General features: G+C 47.6%; 1 protein-coding gene across 1 annotated transcript in view; it reads left to right on the forward strand.

Annotated features, from left to right (window-relative positions):
• Positions 1–15,618, forward strand: part of LOC144165727 (sulfotransferase ssu-1-like) — a 23,550-nt gene extending 7,932 nt beyond the window's left edge. Inside the window, exons 3-4 of the mRNA XM_077695523.1 lie at positions 13,232–13,653; positions 14,919–15,618. Coding sequence (XP_077551649.1) covers positions 13,232–13,653; positions 14,919–15,477 — 981 coding nt within the window. The 3' untranslated portion in view covers positions 15,478–15,618. The remainder of the gene's footprint in view (positions 1–13,231; positions 13,654–14,918) is intronic.
• The last annotated feature ends 340 nt before the right edge of the window (positions 15,619–15,958 follow it).

Below are 15,958 nucleotides of genomic sequence, written 5' to 3' on the forward strand. Positions count from 1 at the left end.
CCCTGCCTATTCTCCCAGTCCCTGTACCAAAGTGGTTGACTACCATTTTCACGAATCAGCCTTAGGTCTCCAACTTGCAGCGTCTGCCCACTGACTACGCGCGTTATCCACATGGAACCAAACGACAAGCGACTGACTGACCAGCACCCAAAAAGGTCAACATCGCGCACTCCTTTCATTTATATTCACCATACGTAAGCACTACCGTGGTACCAATTGTATCCAACGGCTCTAAATTGCAATTTCCCGTTATTACGGCATCAACACCAAGACCAAAAACTAAAAATGACAGCTAAAAAAATTTGCGCATCCCCACGAAGTAAATCCCGAAGCGCTTAGGATCGTTCTTACCGTAAATAAACCGTGGCATTGCCCACTCGCGCATGCAAATAAATGTCAACGGGTGTGTACAGTATATACAATTCTAATCCAAATCCGATCCAATCCAATCCAATGCTCCTCGCGCAAGCGCAACAATGTACACGGACGCCAAGCCCCGGACAAAGCAAGGTCCTAAGGTGCTTAGCGCCGAAAAACACCCCAGCCTTTTCCTAGCCCAAGCAATACCTTAACCGTTGTCAGCCTTTGTTCTGGTCACCGCACGCCCAAGGTATCACCACCGCCCGTATAAGTTACGACATGTGTCTCCTGGTGTGGCACCTTTTATGATAGGAAAATTTGCTCAATGCACGCAAGATATTCCAAACAACACTTTCTATGGCTCCTCTATTGCGCGACCTGCCAAACATTTCAGCACAGCTGTGATCTCTAGTGAATAGGATTCTTTTTTTTTTAAACTAGGGAGGTCCTTCGTTGAAAAGCTTCTCCAAATCCAGCTTGCTCTTTCGGGAAGACCGGGTGTGAGTTACATTATTCAGTATTACGGTAGTGAATAAGTTCTTTACAAAAAATATAAGCTTGGTGTCCATGCGCTTTTCTAGCACTTTATTATAGCAGTCTAGTTATTGTTTTTACTTATTTCGTTGCTTTATGCGAGGGCAGCATTCTACGCACTTAAGTGTTGTCCAAATATTTCGGTGTCCTTTTTACAAACACTTTCTCGTGGTGTAAAACATCAGCTGATATTCTGTCATCCCTAGATGCTTCACCTCTTTGTATACTTTTAAGAGTCTTTGAAACTTTACCTGTCGTTATGCTCGAAGCCAGAGCGAGCGCTTTAAAACAATCTCTCACTGGGTAGAGGCCCTAATAGCATCCTCCTGCTCATTATTAAAATAAATGTTTCTCTCTCTCTCTCTCTCTCTCTCTCTCTAAAATGTGGTCAGAAACGAATAATCATGCAGGAAGCTTCTTCTGCTCTTTCCCATACATCGTTAGTGTTGCTTGTTTCTTCAAAAATCATCCCCTATTCTACACAGAGGAACTTTGTTTATGCGAACTTCTCACGACTGTGAAAAAACGCTGTAAAATGCGGGCGCCGTAAAATCGGAAAAACAATAATAACGCCTGCATATTCAGTTTCGTCTGATGAATCACAAAGAAACTTCAATATAAACTACAAACTAATGTCCGGCAGTGCTCGGAAAGCCAAATTACCCAAACAATTGGCGCGCAGTTGACGACGAGAAGTGCGTGGGGCTCTGGCGCGCAGAACCCGCCACCGGAGCAAATCTTGATGCCACCGCTGTCGGTTGGAGCTTCGGACGAACTTGTTGAATTATGCGCATTCCGTCGCCGACTTGCCTCCTTCAACCAGTCTTCGTCCAAAGGCAGTGCGCTAGCTACCTGGGGGCCTTGATCTCCGCCCCCTTCTTCTTTCTGACCGTCCACAGGAAAGAGAGGCATTCCCTGACCTTGCTCACGGAACAATACGCAGGCGCCGGTGGCGTGAATTATATTGCGCCCGCCTAATGAGGGGAGACGGAAGAAAACACGCACAATGAGAGGCGATACATAACCCCAGTCGAGGCCCATTGGCGCTACCATAGCTACCGCCTCCCCTCATAAGCCTATGTCAGGGTTTCTTGGGCTACTACAGGCACTACAAGGAAGGATTACAGCGCCCGTACAATTAAACAAGGGAAACACACGAAGAACAACACTGCACCTTCAAAGCATACAGGAATACAATTCCCAGTGCGAAACAAAATACGAGTTGAACAGATACCCTGGCGAAAAAATGCCAAACGATGAATAAAACGTCATGGGTTATTATGCAGGTAGCCAAGTATCCGGCTGCCGAACACAACGATAAAGTAAAAAGTCAGGCTCACTCGCGAGAACAAGGGAGAGAAACGGAGAAAACGGCAGCGAAATGAACAACGCGGTTGCAAAACAAAACACAAAAACAGGGGGCGAAAAGCTACTTTCCTCCGCAAGTATAGGGAATAGCAAAAAAAACAGCAGTGGAGTGAACCGCACGCGAGTTTTCAATAATTTCACCACAGTATTTCCGTCCTTCTACCTGTGACCGTCTACTTCATTGGGCGCAGCTTCGAGGTGAGAATGCACACTTTTGTAGTTTCACCAACCGCGACTTTCGGCGTTCGCTGACGTGCCAGGTGACCCGCCTCTGCAACCCGTTAGGGAAGCACACAGTGCCAGAACCACATGCATGACCGGGAGCGGATACTTTAAGATGCTTTCCATCTCTTGTGCGCGTTTGACCTTGTCCCAGTAAGCTCATGCCAACCTGATTTCACCCGCCCTTTTGTCGAGCCTTGTTCATACCTCTACCCCGTAATTAAATGCAGAGCATTTCAGTAACTCACGATGTCACCCGCGTTGATGTTAGTAGTCCGCACCGCACCCCTCCCTACTATATAAAAAAATACTATCCGGCGCCCGGTTTCGATCCCTCGACCCTGCGGGCGGAACGCAATGTACATGGTGCTCTACCCACTGCCCCACCAAGCCTACACAGAATGGGACGCTACGAACGCGCCTTATATCGTTGACTCATTCAAATTACTGCTGATGAGCGCTCTCTCGTCAGCAGTTGCCACAAGTGCAACAACATTAACGTAACGCAAACTACTTAACGTCGTTCGCCCCCGGAAATGCTCTGAAATTGATCGTGCCCCTCGCGAGGGGGGTGTTTCACTGCGTCTTCTCTCGGTCGAGTGACCCGTGGCGCCATCTGGTGGAGGCGCGGCACAACTCGTAGCACTTACTTTGAAAAAGCGCCTCGAAAGCGCGGCAAATATGAAATAGGGATGACACGCTTTCTTTTTACTGCACCCGCAAGCCGCAGTTTCTCCACGTTCGATGCTGCTGAGCTGTGCCTAAACTCAGGCCTGAAAAGCTTGTCTAGCGCAACATTGGAGCCGTTGTCACAGCTCGTTGCCGACTTGTGAACAATATGAGCACTGGTTGACCGTACCCGCCCTTGCGGATGGCGGCTCAGTGTCGTCCGAGTCCATGCGGATCATCGGGGCATCACCCGTCTGCATTAGCCCGCTGGACACCGCCACCGCTATGCTTGCGGCGTTTCGGCCCCTGCAAATTTCATAGGACGTTTCTACCTCCAGAAACGTGTTTGAGCATTCTTGTAGGCAAAGCGCGAGGCAGACACAGTACGAGACAAGAGGACGAACCATGCCCGAGCCTGCTCAAACAGAGCAGGCTCCGGCATGGTTCAGTAAATATATGGGCAGCAAGGTGTTCAACAATGTGAGACGCTGCTGAGCCTCATATACTATTAGGGAGACCAACCAAGTCACCCGGTGAACACGGCAAGCCTCAATATGTCCCGGATAATCGAGGGAAAGAGAGAGAAATTTTAATCAGAGTTGAAGGGAGCATAACCGTGGACGTTTGCGGTGGTAAAACATCAGCCGGCACTGCGGCTGACGGCAGATTACGAACACAGGTCGCTAGGGCCCTGCGGAGATATCTGGACCTGCAGCTTTTGCAAGTCCAGATCTCTGGACATGGAGTTAAGTTGATCTATGCCAATCAAGGTTAACTAAAACAAACCTTTCACCGCAGTTTATTGATGCGACTACTGCGAACCAGTGCAAATTATTGCACACATGATCATGACAAACACATTTGGGTCCCCAGGCTTCTGACTGTAATCTAGTTGATGATTCACTACTGAGTGACACAAATGAACACCTGCACACTGCCCCTACGACCGCTGTGCAGCAAGAGAAGACGTCACGTCAGTTAGGACTGGGGAAAGTGGTTGTGCAGACGAGTGGGATCCTTCTGGCGGGCTCACACTAACGCGTGAGACTTGAAGGTAACGAAGCTGTACGCTCCCTACACACACCATCACGATGGTTTTATTCCACGATTGCAGCCGATTTGATTCTTCGCTGCTGCAACAACGTTTACTCCACCATTGTTGCTTTGTGAGCTTACTTCATTTTTATTTCGAAGTGGTAATGATTGGACGTCAACTTGCGGGAGCGTACACTATGACGTGCTTTGTCGTTGTGGGCAAATGCTGCCACGAGTACGCGGAATGGTGAAGTTGGTTTTCTTTTTTTCGCCAGTCTTTGCCAATCTCCCATGTGGTTATGCTTGGCTGGCAAACGTGCGGTGTGGTAGCCGCGAGAAACGCACACATGAGCGCTCGGAATTTTCTTTTTTTTTAACTACCGAGCCGTCACCGCAGTCATCGCCAAACTCCTTTAGTGGGTATTCTTGGCTTGAAAAACGTGCGCAGGAACTCTGGGCCCACACACAGGAGCTCTAGGCATTTTCTCGGTTTTGTTACCTGCCGTGCAGTCACCGCGAGGACCGCACTGACGTGCCCGCTCAGTAATTTCTTGGTATTTTTAACTGCCGACACGAAAGAAATATATGCCTGAAAACCGATTGAGGGGGCTTGAGGTCCGCAGAACAGGGCCGAGCATTTTAATTTTGTCCGCCGGTCGTTTGCGCACTTCGCGTGGGTCATTTGATAACGTGTGTCACGCAAAGTGTCTAGTCAGATAACCGTGATTTTTGTTGAGTTATTTATACCGAGACTTCGCCGGGACCCGACTAGACCGTCCTAAATCACTGTTTTTGTAAACCAAAGGACATATAACCGTCGTTTTACTGTATATGTTGAAACTATGAAAGACTACTCTCTTTATGGTTGATTTCAAACCCGCATAATTTTATTGCTTATTTTGTCATGTAAGACGCTCAATTACCGGGACAGCAACGCATGGTAATTATTATGGAATACTCGGCCAATTCTGTGTTTCGCTTACCCTCGCTTCTCTCATATCTTTACGTTTTTTAGAAGGCCTTCGTTTTCGGACGGTTTACCAGCTTCTTGCATACTTTTCCTCCCAACCACAGCAGCGGCTAACAATGATAATCATCTTCAGCTTGTCAACTAATACGCGAGTACTGTCCTCTCATTCACTCGTGCTGACTGTGAAACCTTTCCGCAGCTCGGTTCTAAATTCTACCTCCATACATCCTATTGACGGCTTATTAGGTTCCTTTCTTTGGATTTGTTTCCTTCTTTCAACTTTTCACAAGCATACTTATTTTGCCCTCACCATTCTTGAATAACGTCAATTGACTTTGCCGAGAACATCGATATCGGCAACCATACAAGGATTGACAGTTATGAATTGAATTTCCGTTCTAGCTTCGCAATGGCGCTTTTCTATGCCCACCTTAGTTTAGTATTGCTTCTACAAAATGTTTATTTATTACTTTCAAGTTAATTTTTACGCAAGCTGCAACCTGTTAATCTCCTCGAGCATTCCGACCAACCAAGCCGGTTTCCAACAGCGCGCTCAGGTTTTTCTTTAATTCTTTGCGATACAGTCGCCGATTACTATTCCGCATTTTGTATTCACATAATTTTTTGGATATTCGACACCTCCTAGAAACACTTAAAGAAATCATCCTTTTACTCGATGTTGGTGCGTGGACCTGTATTACCTTTGCCGTATGTTTCATGACTGAATAACTTTGATCTGTCTGCTTTATCGAATTCGTTCTGAGGTACAGAGAATTTCTGGTACAAAATTGGAGCCTGAACTGGGATTCGGGCGCTGGAAGTGGCAATAGCACCACCAGAAGAACATCGGAGGAGGACTGGGTCGGGGTGAGGGAGCGCGAGCCTAGAAAGGGGAACAGCAGCGCACCAAGAGATGAGGCGGCTGCCGCACGGGCGTCAAAACATCCTTTCAGGTAAATGTACAAACAGGGCTGAACAGAGGGTTCCTGGCGACGGCGAAACGAGCGGAAAAAGCTTCGCGGGATGCTGTTTAGGGGATCCGGAAATTTGAAATGGGTGCAGCCAAATGTTTTACACAAAGGTGAAAAGCCGTTCAACCGAACGTCAAATTAGACCTTCACAGTCTCGGAAAGTTCCGAAAAACACTTACTTTTGCTCGCCCTGATAAGAAATGCGAGGGCCATATTGTTAGTACTAAAGGTATACGCCTACCTAAGTATTTACGACTTATGGTTTCAACATTTTGCTCGCGCTGAACAAATGATATGGCATATTTTGTGTTTAACTGCTGTGAAGTCTTAACAACACTTACTCCCCGATAAAAAATGTGGGGGCCATATTGTTAATACTAAAAGTATACGCCTACCTAAGTATTTACCACTTATCATTTCAAGATTTTGTTCGCGCTGAACACATAATGTGGCATATTTGTGCTTAACTGCTGTGAAGTCTTTCCCTTCTGACATGACAAATTCAAATGATGTTAACACTAGTTTCAGTAAACTTCCGTTAGAAAACAGCTTGAGTTAATAATCACAATTGAGTTCTATTGTTTTGCATAGCGTTGTTTAAACAATAGGCAAATCACCAAATATTTATTTTCCGCTAATATGAAAATAGTTACTTTATAAATAAATGCTTAATAAAGGGCCACGTTTCACTTTTTTATGCTTTGCGTTATTTCTTTTGGGATTTTCCTTGTTTCTATTCCTAGATCGACACCGACAGGAAGCGTTGAACTGTATATGTTGTTTTTCGAAGACGCCCGTCTTTCTTGGACGGATAAACAGGAATCTTTTTTCTTGGTCGCTAAAAATGTACATACAATTGTATTTGTTTTTTCTCTTAGCCCCTTTGCCAAACCTGTGATTATTTAACGAGGCATTTGTAGGGAAGAAATATTGTAGGGAATGTAGGGAATATGTAGGAAGGAAAATTTGTAGGGAAGAAGAAATAGGGAAGAAATGGAGTAAAATAACACTATTCTGCACAGATCAGTTCAAACAAAATTGACAACTCAATAGAACTCGCACGTTTTTTCCGAAAATAAGACACAGCAGGTAACAACAAGTACAGGAAAGATTGAATTATGCAAAGATTCACGCAACAGAGTCAATTTAAATGACAAAATTTTTTCTAATGGCAATGCCCTAACTTCTCGTGGTAGGAAGTTCCATTTTTCAATTGTTAAGGGGAAGACGCTGTACTTAAATAGATTAGTGTTTGGTCGAAAAGGTGCAAGGTTAAGCTTGTGGCTATTTCTAGTACATTTCAGTCTATCAGGAGACAAATTGTTGTTATCCAATAAATAGCGTGGAGTGCTCGTGAGAATATGCAAAAAGTTAATACATTCAGGATCACGGCGGACGGATAGGGGTTGTAATTCCAGTGTGGCAAGATTGGATGACGGGGAAAAGTTCCAATCGAAACGGCGGCAAATGAAGAGAATTTATTGTTTTCGAATTTTGCGATAGAAATTTAAAAAAATGTGAGTAAAACGGTACTTTAACCCCAAAACGCAAACAGGGCTAGAACTAGAGCTAACACTAGAACTCACAGCTCGAGCGCCAACCACACATTGAGCCTGTTTGATATGCCACATCTGGCTGCCCGAGGACGCCCATTGGCTGCCAGAGGCAAGAGCCGGTCATTCTTTTTTCTCAGCCAATCCAAGAGAGAGAGAGGAAACTTTATGTCAACCTCAAGTTCAGGGAAGTGGGGTTGGGGAGGACCAGAGGCGTCCGCGATCGCCAGGGCTCGCGCAGTGACCAGCTCTTGACTGGCCGCGTCCGACCGGTGCAACCACTGCTCCCAGAGGTGGGGGGAGGAGAGAGGGAGAAAGTGGTCCTTGGGACACTCACATAGCGCATGATTGCGCGTGTCGAGCGCCCCGCACGCAGGACAGGTAGAGGAGGTGAAGAGGTGAGGATGGGTGTGTGTTAGCATGATGCGACAAGGAAAGGTGCGCGTTTGAATCTGTCGCAGTACGAGAGCGGCCGCCTGTGAGATGTTGGGGTGTGGGAGTGGGTACATCCGGCGGAGGAGGCGGAGTGCAGGGCAATGTCCCTGAATGTCAGGAGGGCTTATTGCCTCTCCTGAGCGGTACAGTGTAGCTCGAAAAGAAACGGCGGCTCGTTGAGAAAACTCGCGAGCACGTGCGTTCACCGTCTCATTCTCGCCTACTCCTGGGTGGGCCGGGGACCCCAACAGGGTCACGATATCGGTAGGGGGGGGGGTTTAGTTGGGGGGATCTAAAGTGCAACCGGGGTATTGCATCCGCCGAAAGTGTCTTAAAGCTGACTTGGAATCAGACAGAACGTAGGCTGGGGTCGGGCGATGTGAAATCGCCAGGGCAATAGCTGCCTCCTCCGCCATCGTAGTGTGGCAGGTTAGAATGGTGGCTTCGATGGGCGTCGTGGTGCCTACAACTGAAATTACATGCGCCTTGCTGCCATGGTAGGGAGAGTTACCTGTGTATAGTTTGGGTTCGGCTGGGGGATGCATTCGTGCATGTGCCTTCGCCCTAGCCAGGCGACGTCCCGCGTGAAACGCTGGGTGCATATGTCGTTGGAGAGCTTTGATTCGCAAGTGTAATCTGATTTCGCGTGGGATTGGGATGGGCTTTGTCTGTGTGGTGGTTGGTTTTATTCCCACGGAGTGTAGTACAAACGGCCCTGTCGGAGAAGCTGCCAGCCGAGATTGTTGGGACGTATGGCTAGCCTCAATTAGCTCTGAAATGGTGTTGTGGAGACCCAGCTGCTCTAAACTCTCGTTCGGGGTGTGTAAAGGAGGAACAAGGCATGTCGATAGGCTTTCCTCAGCGATGCATACAATTTCCGAGTGGTAGAGGGGTTAGGAGAAGGTATGGTAATTGGTAAGAGAACGCAGTGGACCGGGCGCAGGCGATCCTGTTCCAAAAGCCCTATGTTCCTGGTGGAAACCGTACGTATAAGATGTGTGATCTGTGCAACGTGTCTACGCACGTACTGGAGGGTTGGTATAGGTGAGCAGTTGTGTGTGAGTGTCAGGCGGCGGATCTTGAGCTGCTCAACCACTGGGATGTCATCCCCGTTGACTCTGAGTTTTATAGGTGGTAGGTGAGGGCTTGTTTCCGGGTGGGGTGAAGATGAGAATTGGCGATTTGGTAGGAGAGCTGGATAGTGCCAGGGGCTGTATGTGTCTTAGCACGGTGTCCAGGCACCTTTGTAAAGTGTGTTCAATGTGGCCATCTGATCACCGTATCACCCAGAGAGCGATATCATCCGCATACAGCGTGCTGCGCAAGGAGGGAATGGTGAGGAGGGCTCTCGCCAGCGGGATTAAGGTGATGTTAAAAAGCATTGGAGAGAGCACGGCTCCTTGTGGTGTCCCTTTGTTTGGCATAGAGAAGGGTTTGGAGCGCATTGATCTCAGCCCAATCGTGGCCGTGTGACAGCATAGGAAGTTGTAAATGTACTGATAAAAGTTGTCCGAGGTTTAAGCCACATATAGCTTATAGAATTCCTTCGTGGGAAACGTTGTCAAAAGCTCCATGTAAATCCATTGATAGAAGTGTGCTGTTGTATGTCTTCGGTAGGTGTAGATGTAGGTCGTGATGGTATTGCAAAAGAGCATCCTGCGTTGAAAGGTTGGGTGGGAAGCCTCGGATATTAGAAGGTACAGCTGGTGTTGTTCTAGGTATCCGTTGACTCTATCTTGCAGTATGTGCTCCAAAAGCCTAGTCATGCATGACGTCAACGAGATTGGGCGCAGGTTTTGAAAGGAGAGTTCCTTGCCCGGCTTGGGGATTAGCGCAATGGTTGAGTGCTTCCATTGCTGGGGGAGCGTGTGGCTGAGCCATTGGCATTTCATATAGCCCAAAACGTCACTTCTGGGGACGCCCAAACTTCTTCGATTTTTTGGGTCCGAAACTTCAGGCTCCCCTCGAGCTGCCGAAGCCGTCCGGGCGTTTGTGGTCTTGTGGCGACTGGGCACCACTGTCGAAGCTAGCAGACGACGCTGGTAGCAGACGATAAAATGAGAATGGCATGGTCAGTTTCGAATTAAATCTGCGCATATTTTTTCCTTCTTTCTAATTTTATGGTTTCAAGTTCATTTATTTGATATGAGAAATATCTGTTGCGCACACTTCATTTTATTTTTCTCATCGCAATACCCGTTTTTTTCTATAAGGTAAGTGAGATGACAATTCGCGCCTGAATTGTCATTTGCGGTTCGTCCTCTGACAGACATGGAGGGCTTACCGCTCATGGGCGAGGATGTCGTCGCAATTCTAGATGAAGGCATGCCTGTGCTTATTACTTCAGGTAAGGAGTTTTAAGCGAGTACATTGGTTTTCCGCGTGTTATGAAGTTTTTGGGTATTTCTCCGAAAGAAAAAGCTCTCCCGCAGTACTCTGACGTCGTGGGCGCTGCAAGGAACGCTCGCGAACACGTCGATGAACACTATGTCCGCTTCGCAGATCTCCTGGAGTACGATGGAGTGAAACGTCTCGCAGTTGTAGTCCCCTCTTCAGACCCCGATGCTGACCGGGCATTCATCAATTCGCTCCGATCCCGTCCGGCAGCCCTCCACTTCTTCGGCGAACCAGATTATGTAGCGGCCGCTTGTAGCGCTCCCGTTCTGCTTGATTGGTCCAGCAGATTTTCCGTCCGGGACACACCTCCTTCCCTGCTCGCCAAATTCACCTATCCCGCCTTCCTCCCGACCAAACCATATTCATCCACTGGACCCCCGGCCACGTGGGCTTTGGCGGTGCGGAAACGGCTCACCTGGCTGCTCGAGGACCTATTTACCGAGCCCAAGAAGAAACGTCTCGCAGCATGGCGCACGAAACTAGCGCCGTTAGCTCCCGACTGCGCAACTTGCCAAAGGGGCATCGGCGGAGGAGGGGGAAAATAGTTGTGATAGAAGTGTCCGCGGGGGCGGGAAGGAGGCCTGGAGCGGCGCTGAGTAAATCGATGACACCGGAATGAAAACTGTGGGGGATAGACAGATACTGCTTGGCAGTAATAACGCATCCAAGACTTCCCGTTGAGGTGACGGAAAATGCCATCGTCCAAGTTGCAGGCTCAGCCTAATTGGTCCAGGGTGAAGGCATGTCTTCCTTTGCTCTAACCCGCTCCTTGCGTCAGTGTAGGCGGAGCACTCTAGCCCGACATTCTCGAAGGTTTTGGGGGCGCAACAGTTCTAAACTACATTCAAGTCTAGATACTCAAACATGGTGCAGAAATGGTTCATTGTCTCTACGGCAATGTTTGGACGTACCTTTATGTGGTTGGTATTGCGGGACCTATCGTGTGACCTTCAGGCCTAACATTAAATTGGGAGATGGTTGCTGATATCACATGAAAACGTTCCAGCGTCCGTATCATATGTGTTCAGGTTAGAAGTGCATTCATTTATTTGTGTTGCACAATTAACAGTTATTCTGGTCGGCGTATTAATGTAATTTCGGAACGGATACGTGGAAGGAATGTTTTCGGTCGCTGTGGTCTAGAGATTTTTACATTTCATATTTATGCTGACGTCGCCCATCATTATGACTGGCTGATTTCTACCGCAGGTATATTGTTAGAAATTTTTGACCAACTCAGTAAAATTTATTTTGCCAGCTGAAGCAGGTCTGTAAATTGCGGTAATTATTTTTCCCAAACACAAAGTTACACATTCCACTTCACCATTGATAACACAAAATTATTCAAGGACACAGTACTTCAGATTTTATTTTACAAATTTTGCAATGCCACCTACTCGGTCTCTTGTTCGGCATAAATACTCCTACGAGTATCCACTAAACACTAAGGCTTCGTCATTAAACGTCAACCACGTTTCCGTAAGCAACATCAGGATAAAGCTATCTTCACACACCCACAAAACATGCTGATTTCTTCTTACACTCCGAATTTGGATGTATTAGCGATAAGGTATTTCGTAGCAATAGTCAGTTGTCCAAAAGTGTCATATCATGATGAGTCGAAGTGCTACATCCTTCACTTGTGAATTTCTTCCTTAAGTTTAGACAGAGCTAACAAACAAATTCGATACCATTCTATCAAAGTTTAGCTCTTGGTCTTCATACTGCAACCCACAAAACTGGCGAAACAAACAGCCGTTTGGCCAGACAGAAGCGTAATTCAAACAAGCAAAATAATCAGCGGTTACGCCAATGTAAAAAGAAGCGTACATTGGCTACTTGCTTTTCAGTTGTGTGCAAAAAACAGCGCTATTGTCGGTAACAAAGGAGTTCCCAGGCTTTAGATCATTGGCCGGAGAAATGTCAGGGCGGAGGCGCAACACGAAAAGGCCTTATTCGTGGGTCGCCGGGGAATTCTGAGGATGTCCGAGTTGCAGACCGCTCCGAAGGTTGCATCACAAGCCCGTCGACGCGCGTCTCTTGGGGTCCATTGCCCGAAGAGGCCTAGTTTTTTGTGGGCGGCGGCAGTTTGGACGAGGCACCATCAGACGCGCTGTTGTCCTTGCGTTGTTTCCCAAGGAGAGAGGCCTTGGTCGCGGTAGCTGCGATGGCACTGTTATGCTTCACGGAAGCAGCGCGGGGGTACTGTGGCCTCCTCTTGTCCAGCTCAGACCTCCGCGCACACTCCTCGTCTTGAAGAGAGGAGATTTTCCGCAGCCTGCTGACTAGAATTTTTGGCGTTCTCCCTATGCAGGCGGGCGTTGTCCTGATGCAGTGCGTTCACCTCCTCAGTGCGGAGAGCGATTCCTTGCAGCGCGTTCAAGAGCAGCTCGCTTCGGCCGCCGAGATTATCCTCAATTCAACTTGTGTTGACAAATTGAATTCACTTCAAGAGCACTCCCCTCGCCTTACTCCTCACCTTACCATCCTTCGAATTCCGCCCCCCTTACGCCGAGAAGTACTCCCCCTTCTCTTCCCACCCCCTATCAACCCCTCCCCTTTCCATCTACTCCTTACCGTTTTCCCCTGCCGACGTTTGTTTTGGTTTGACACTATAATGACCACCGTAAAAGGTCAGACAGTGACATTCAGCCTAGCTGGAAGTGTATGCTAGGGGCTAGTGGTACCGAATTTGTAAATGTGCACTGGCTTTTCAGGTCACCGGAAGGCGGAGGGATGTGTACCACGTGGTAGAAGGAATGCACCTGAGCCGACTTTTCACCGAGAGAAACATTCGTTCTGCTATCTCTTACGAGCCTCAGGAAGGCGACGTCTTCATTTTAAGCTACCCGAAGTGCGGAAGCACGTGGCTTCAGCACGTGGCACAGGCCGTGCTTAAGATCGGTTCCGGCTTGGAGGCTCCGGAACTTGACCCCAACGCTCCCGGGGCTGGTGGGAAATGGACGGTCCTGCCCTTTTTGGAGCTAATGGGGGCGGAGGGTGCCCGGACCATGTCCCGACCTGCAGCCATTAAAACCCACCTGCCCTTCGACAAGCAGCCCTTCTCGCCCGTGGCCAAATATGTTTACATAGCCCGAAACCCCTACGACACCTGCGTGTCCTACTACCATCACACAAAGTGAGTGCAGCTGACGCTTTCAAAATGCCAATTCCTGCAACCCGTGCCCTGGCGAGTGTTTAGAAAGTATGAACATAATAATGTACTCTCGGAGTTTCTAAGCGTAAGCGTAACCGCGCCCTCGAAAGCACATATATTGCTTGTCAAAACTTTTGGCAGACTGAAACAAGACTGGGCCTTCTACAATTTTAATCACCTCCTGAACAATTAAATTTGTGGATGAGTCAAGAAGACACCCTAAAATACGTTCAGGACATTTATGGTACTCAACGGCTGAAATAAATCTGTAAAAATAGTATTTTACCACATGCTTTGGTGTAACAACACAAACCTGCAGCTGTATATGCAATGTTGCCGTCCTAGAAAAAATACTGTTCATTGTCAGCTTTAAGGCATCGATCTAAGTATTTCTACACTTCTCGAATCTCCTCATAGCGCACGTCGACTCAACACAAGTCGTACTTTTACGGAAATAACCATGTAGAACCCGTAAGACTGGCTATGCGGTGGCAATCGCGCATGCCTGAAACGTGGAAAGTTTGCTAGTATATGAAACATCTAGAAGCATCCTGCTCACTGGTTTCATACAAAGAAAATCCAAAACGCACTTCAGCAAGGCCAAAATTTTCTTACAATTATGAATACCGTGTGCAAAGGGAAGAAGAATTGAAGCGCTTAAGGTGGTTGTAATCAAAGGGGCATTGTTTATTTTATGAAGCCAACGTTTATTCGATTGCGCCATTCACTTACATTTGAAGCAGTCTCAGATTTGTAGGGGCCTAAATGAATGTGAAAAATTAGACAGGAAATGCACCCTTCCATTCAGTGACCCGGGGATAGAACACAAGGGAAACCCATAGAATGCCCTTATCCGTAGAGTAGGGGAGGTCCCAATCGCCGCTCAGTTAACCATCCAGATAAGACATACCTCATGTGTATGGTAAGGTTGTGTGATGTGGGAGCGCCAGCTTCTGGATTGGTTCGTTTGGTGTTGGACTTGATTTTGGAAAGCTTCGATACCTCCATCATAGCCGTCTCAACAAAGGAGTAGTTTATTTTGTTGCCCCTACTTGCCGCCAGCCAAATGAGACTCTACGAAATCCAGAAAGACCGAGAGCAATTCACCTACTTTGGGTTTTTTGGTTGTGAGCAAGTACGCCTGAGTCATAATGGGTTAATCTAAATACAAACGTTACCAACTTCTCTTTATATCAACTCGTCTTCCTTACGTTCTTTGTGCCCTTTCTTGCTGTCTCGATTTGCAGGCGCCTGCCTACGTACCTCTTCGAAGACGGCACGTTCGAGGAGTTCTTCGACATGTTCGAGCAAGGCAAGGTTGATTTTGGCGATTACTTTGACCACCTGCTCTCCTGGCACGCGCATCGTAACGATTCCAACGTGCTCTTTGTGACCTACGAAGAGCTCAAGAAAGACACCGCTGGTTGGATCCTGAAGCTGGCGGACTTCTTCGGCAATACACAGTACGGCAAGCGGTTTAGAGAGCATCCAGAGCTGGTTAAGAAAGTCCTCGACATGACCAGCATGGATGCCATGAAGGCGATCAATTCGAAGATGAGGAATTGGTCAGAGACTCTGCAGAGCATGCCCAAGGAAGCCCTTGAGGAGCTCATGAAATCTGCGAAAGAGACCTTCGGTGACGCCTGGGAGAAGCCTTGCAAGGGACAGTTTGTGCGCAAAGGAATTGTGGGTGACTGGAAAAGCTACTTTTCCCAAGAGCAGATCAAGAGAATGAAGGCTTTAATTGAGAAGAAGACAAAGGAAAGTGATGTAATGAACCTCTGGAAAGACATCGACCTTCCCTGAGGTCAAAAGCTAGGCAATAACATCTGGGCAAAAAGCATTACCCTTATGGGTCCCTCTAGCTAAAACTTTCAATAAAAATCCAGTCTGACCTTGGAGCCCGATTTCTCTTTGCAACTTTCTTGAGAGAGTACGACTGATTTGGGCTCTAGAGCTTCGGTGAGTATAGACCCACCTGCGACGTGCGGCCTCTGCAAAACCGATTCCCTCGTGATTTTTAACGACGATGGTCTTCAGTGGCCTGCTTAAGCTAAAAACGTTTTGTCGGTCGGTCTCTGTGTCCCTCAAATCAGCCACCCAACCAAACGTTAAAGCAATTCTTGAACGAAACGTCCACGAAGGCAAAATATGTCTGAACTAAAAAACCTAGTAGCGATGTTCATTGTCAACATTGTAAAGAAAAAAGAAAGCATTAGGCATAGCGTCATCGCGTCATCGCGTTGAGCACTTGATCGCGGTATGATCACAGATACACGTAGAAGTA

The sequence above is a fragment of the Haemaphysalis longicornis genome, unplaced genomic scaffold, assembly GCF_048455015.1.
Source record: "Haemaphysalis longicornis isolate Haplotype H1 unplaced genomic scaffold, Haemaphysalis longicornis Haplotype H1 scaffold_15, whole genome shotgun sequence".
Lineage (NCBI taxonomy): Eukaryota > Metazoa > Arthropoda > Arachnida > Ixodida > Ixodidae > Haemaphysalis > Haemaphysalis longicornis.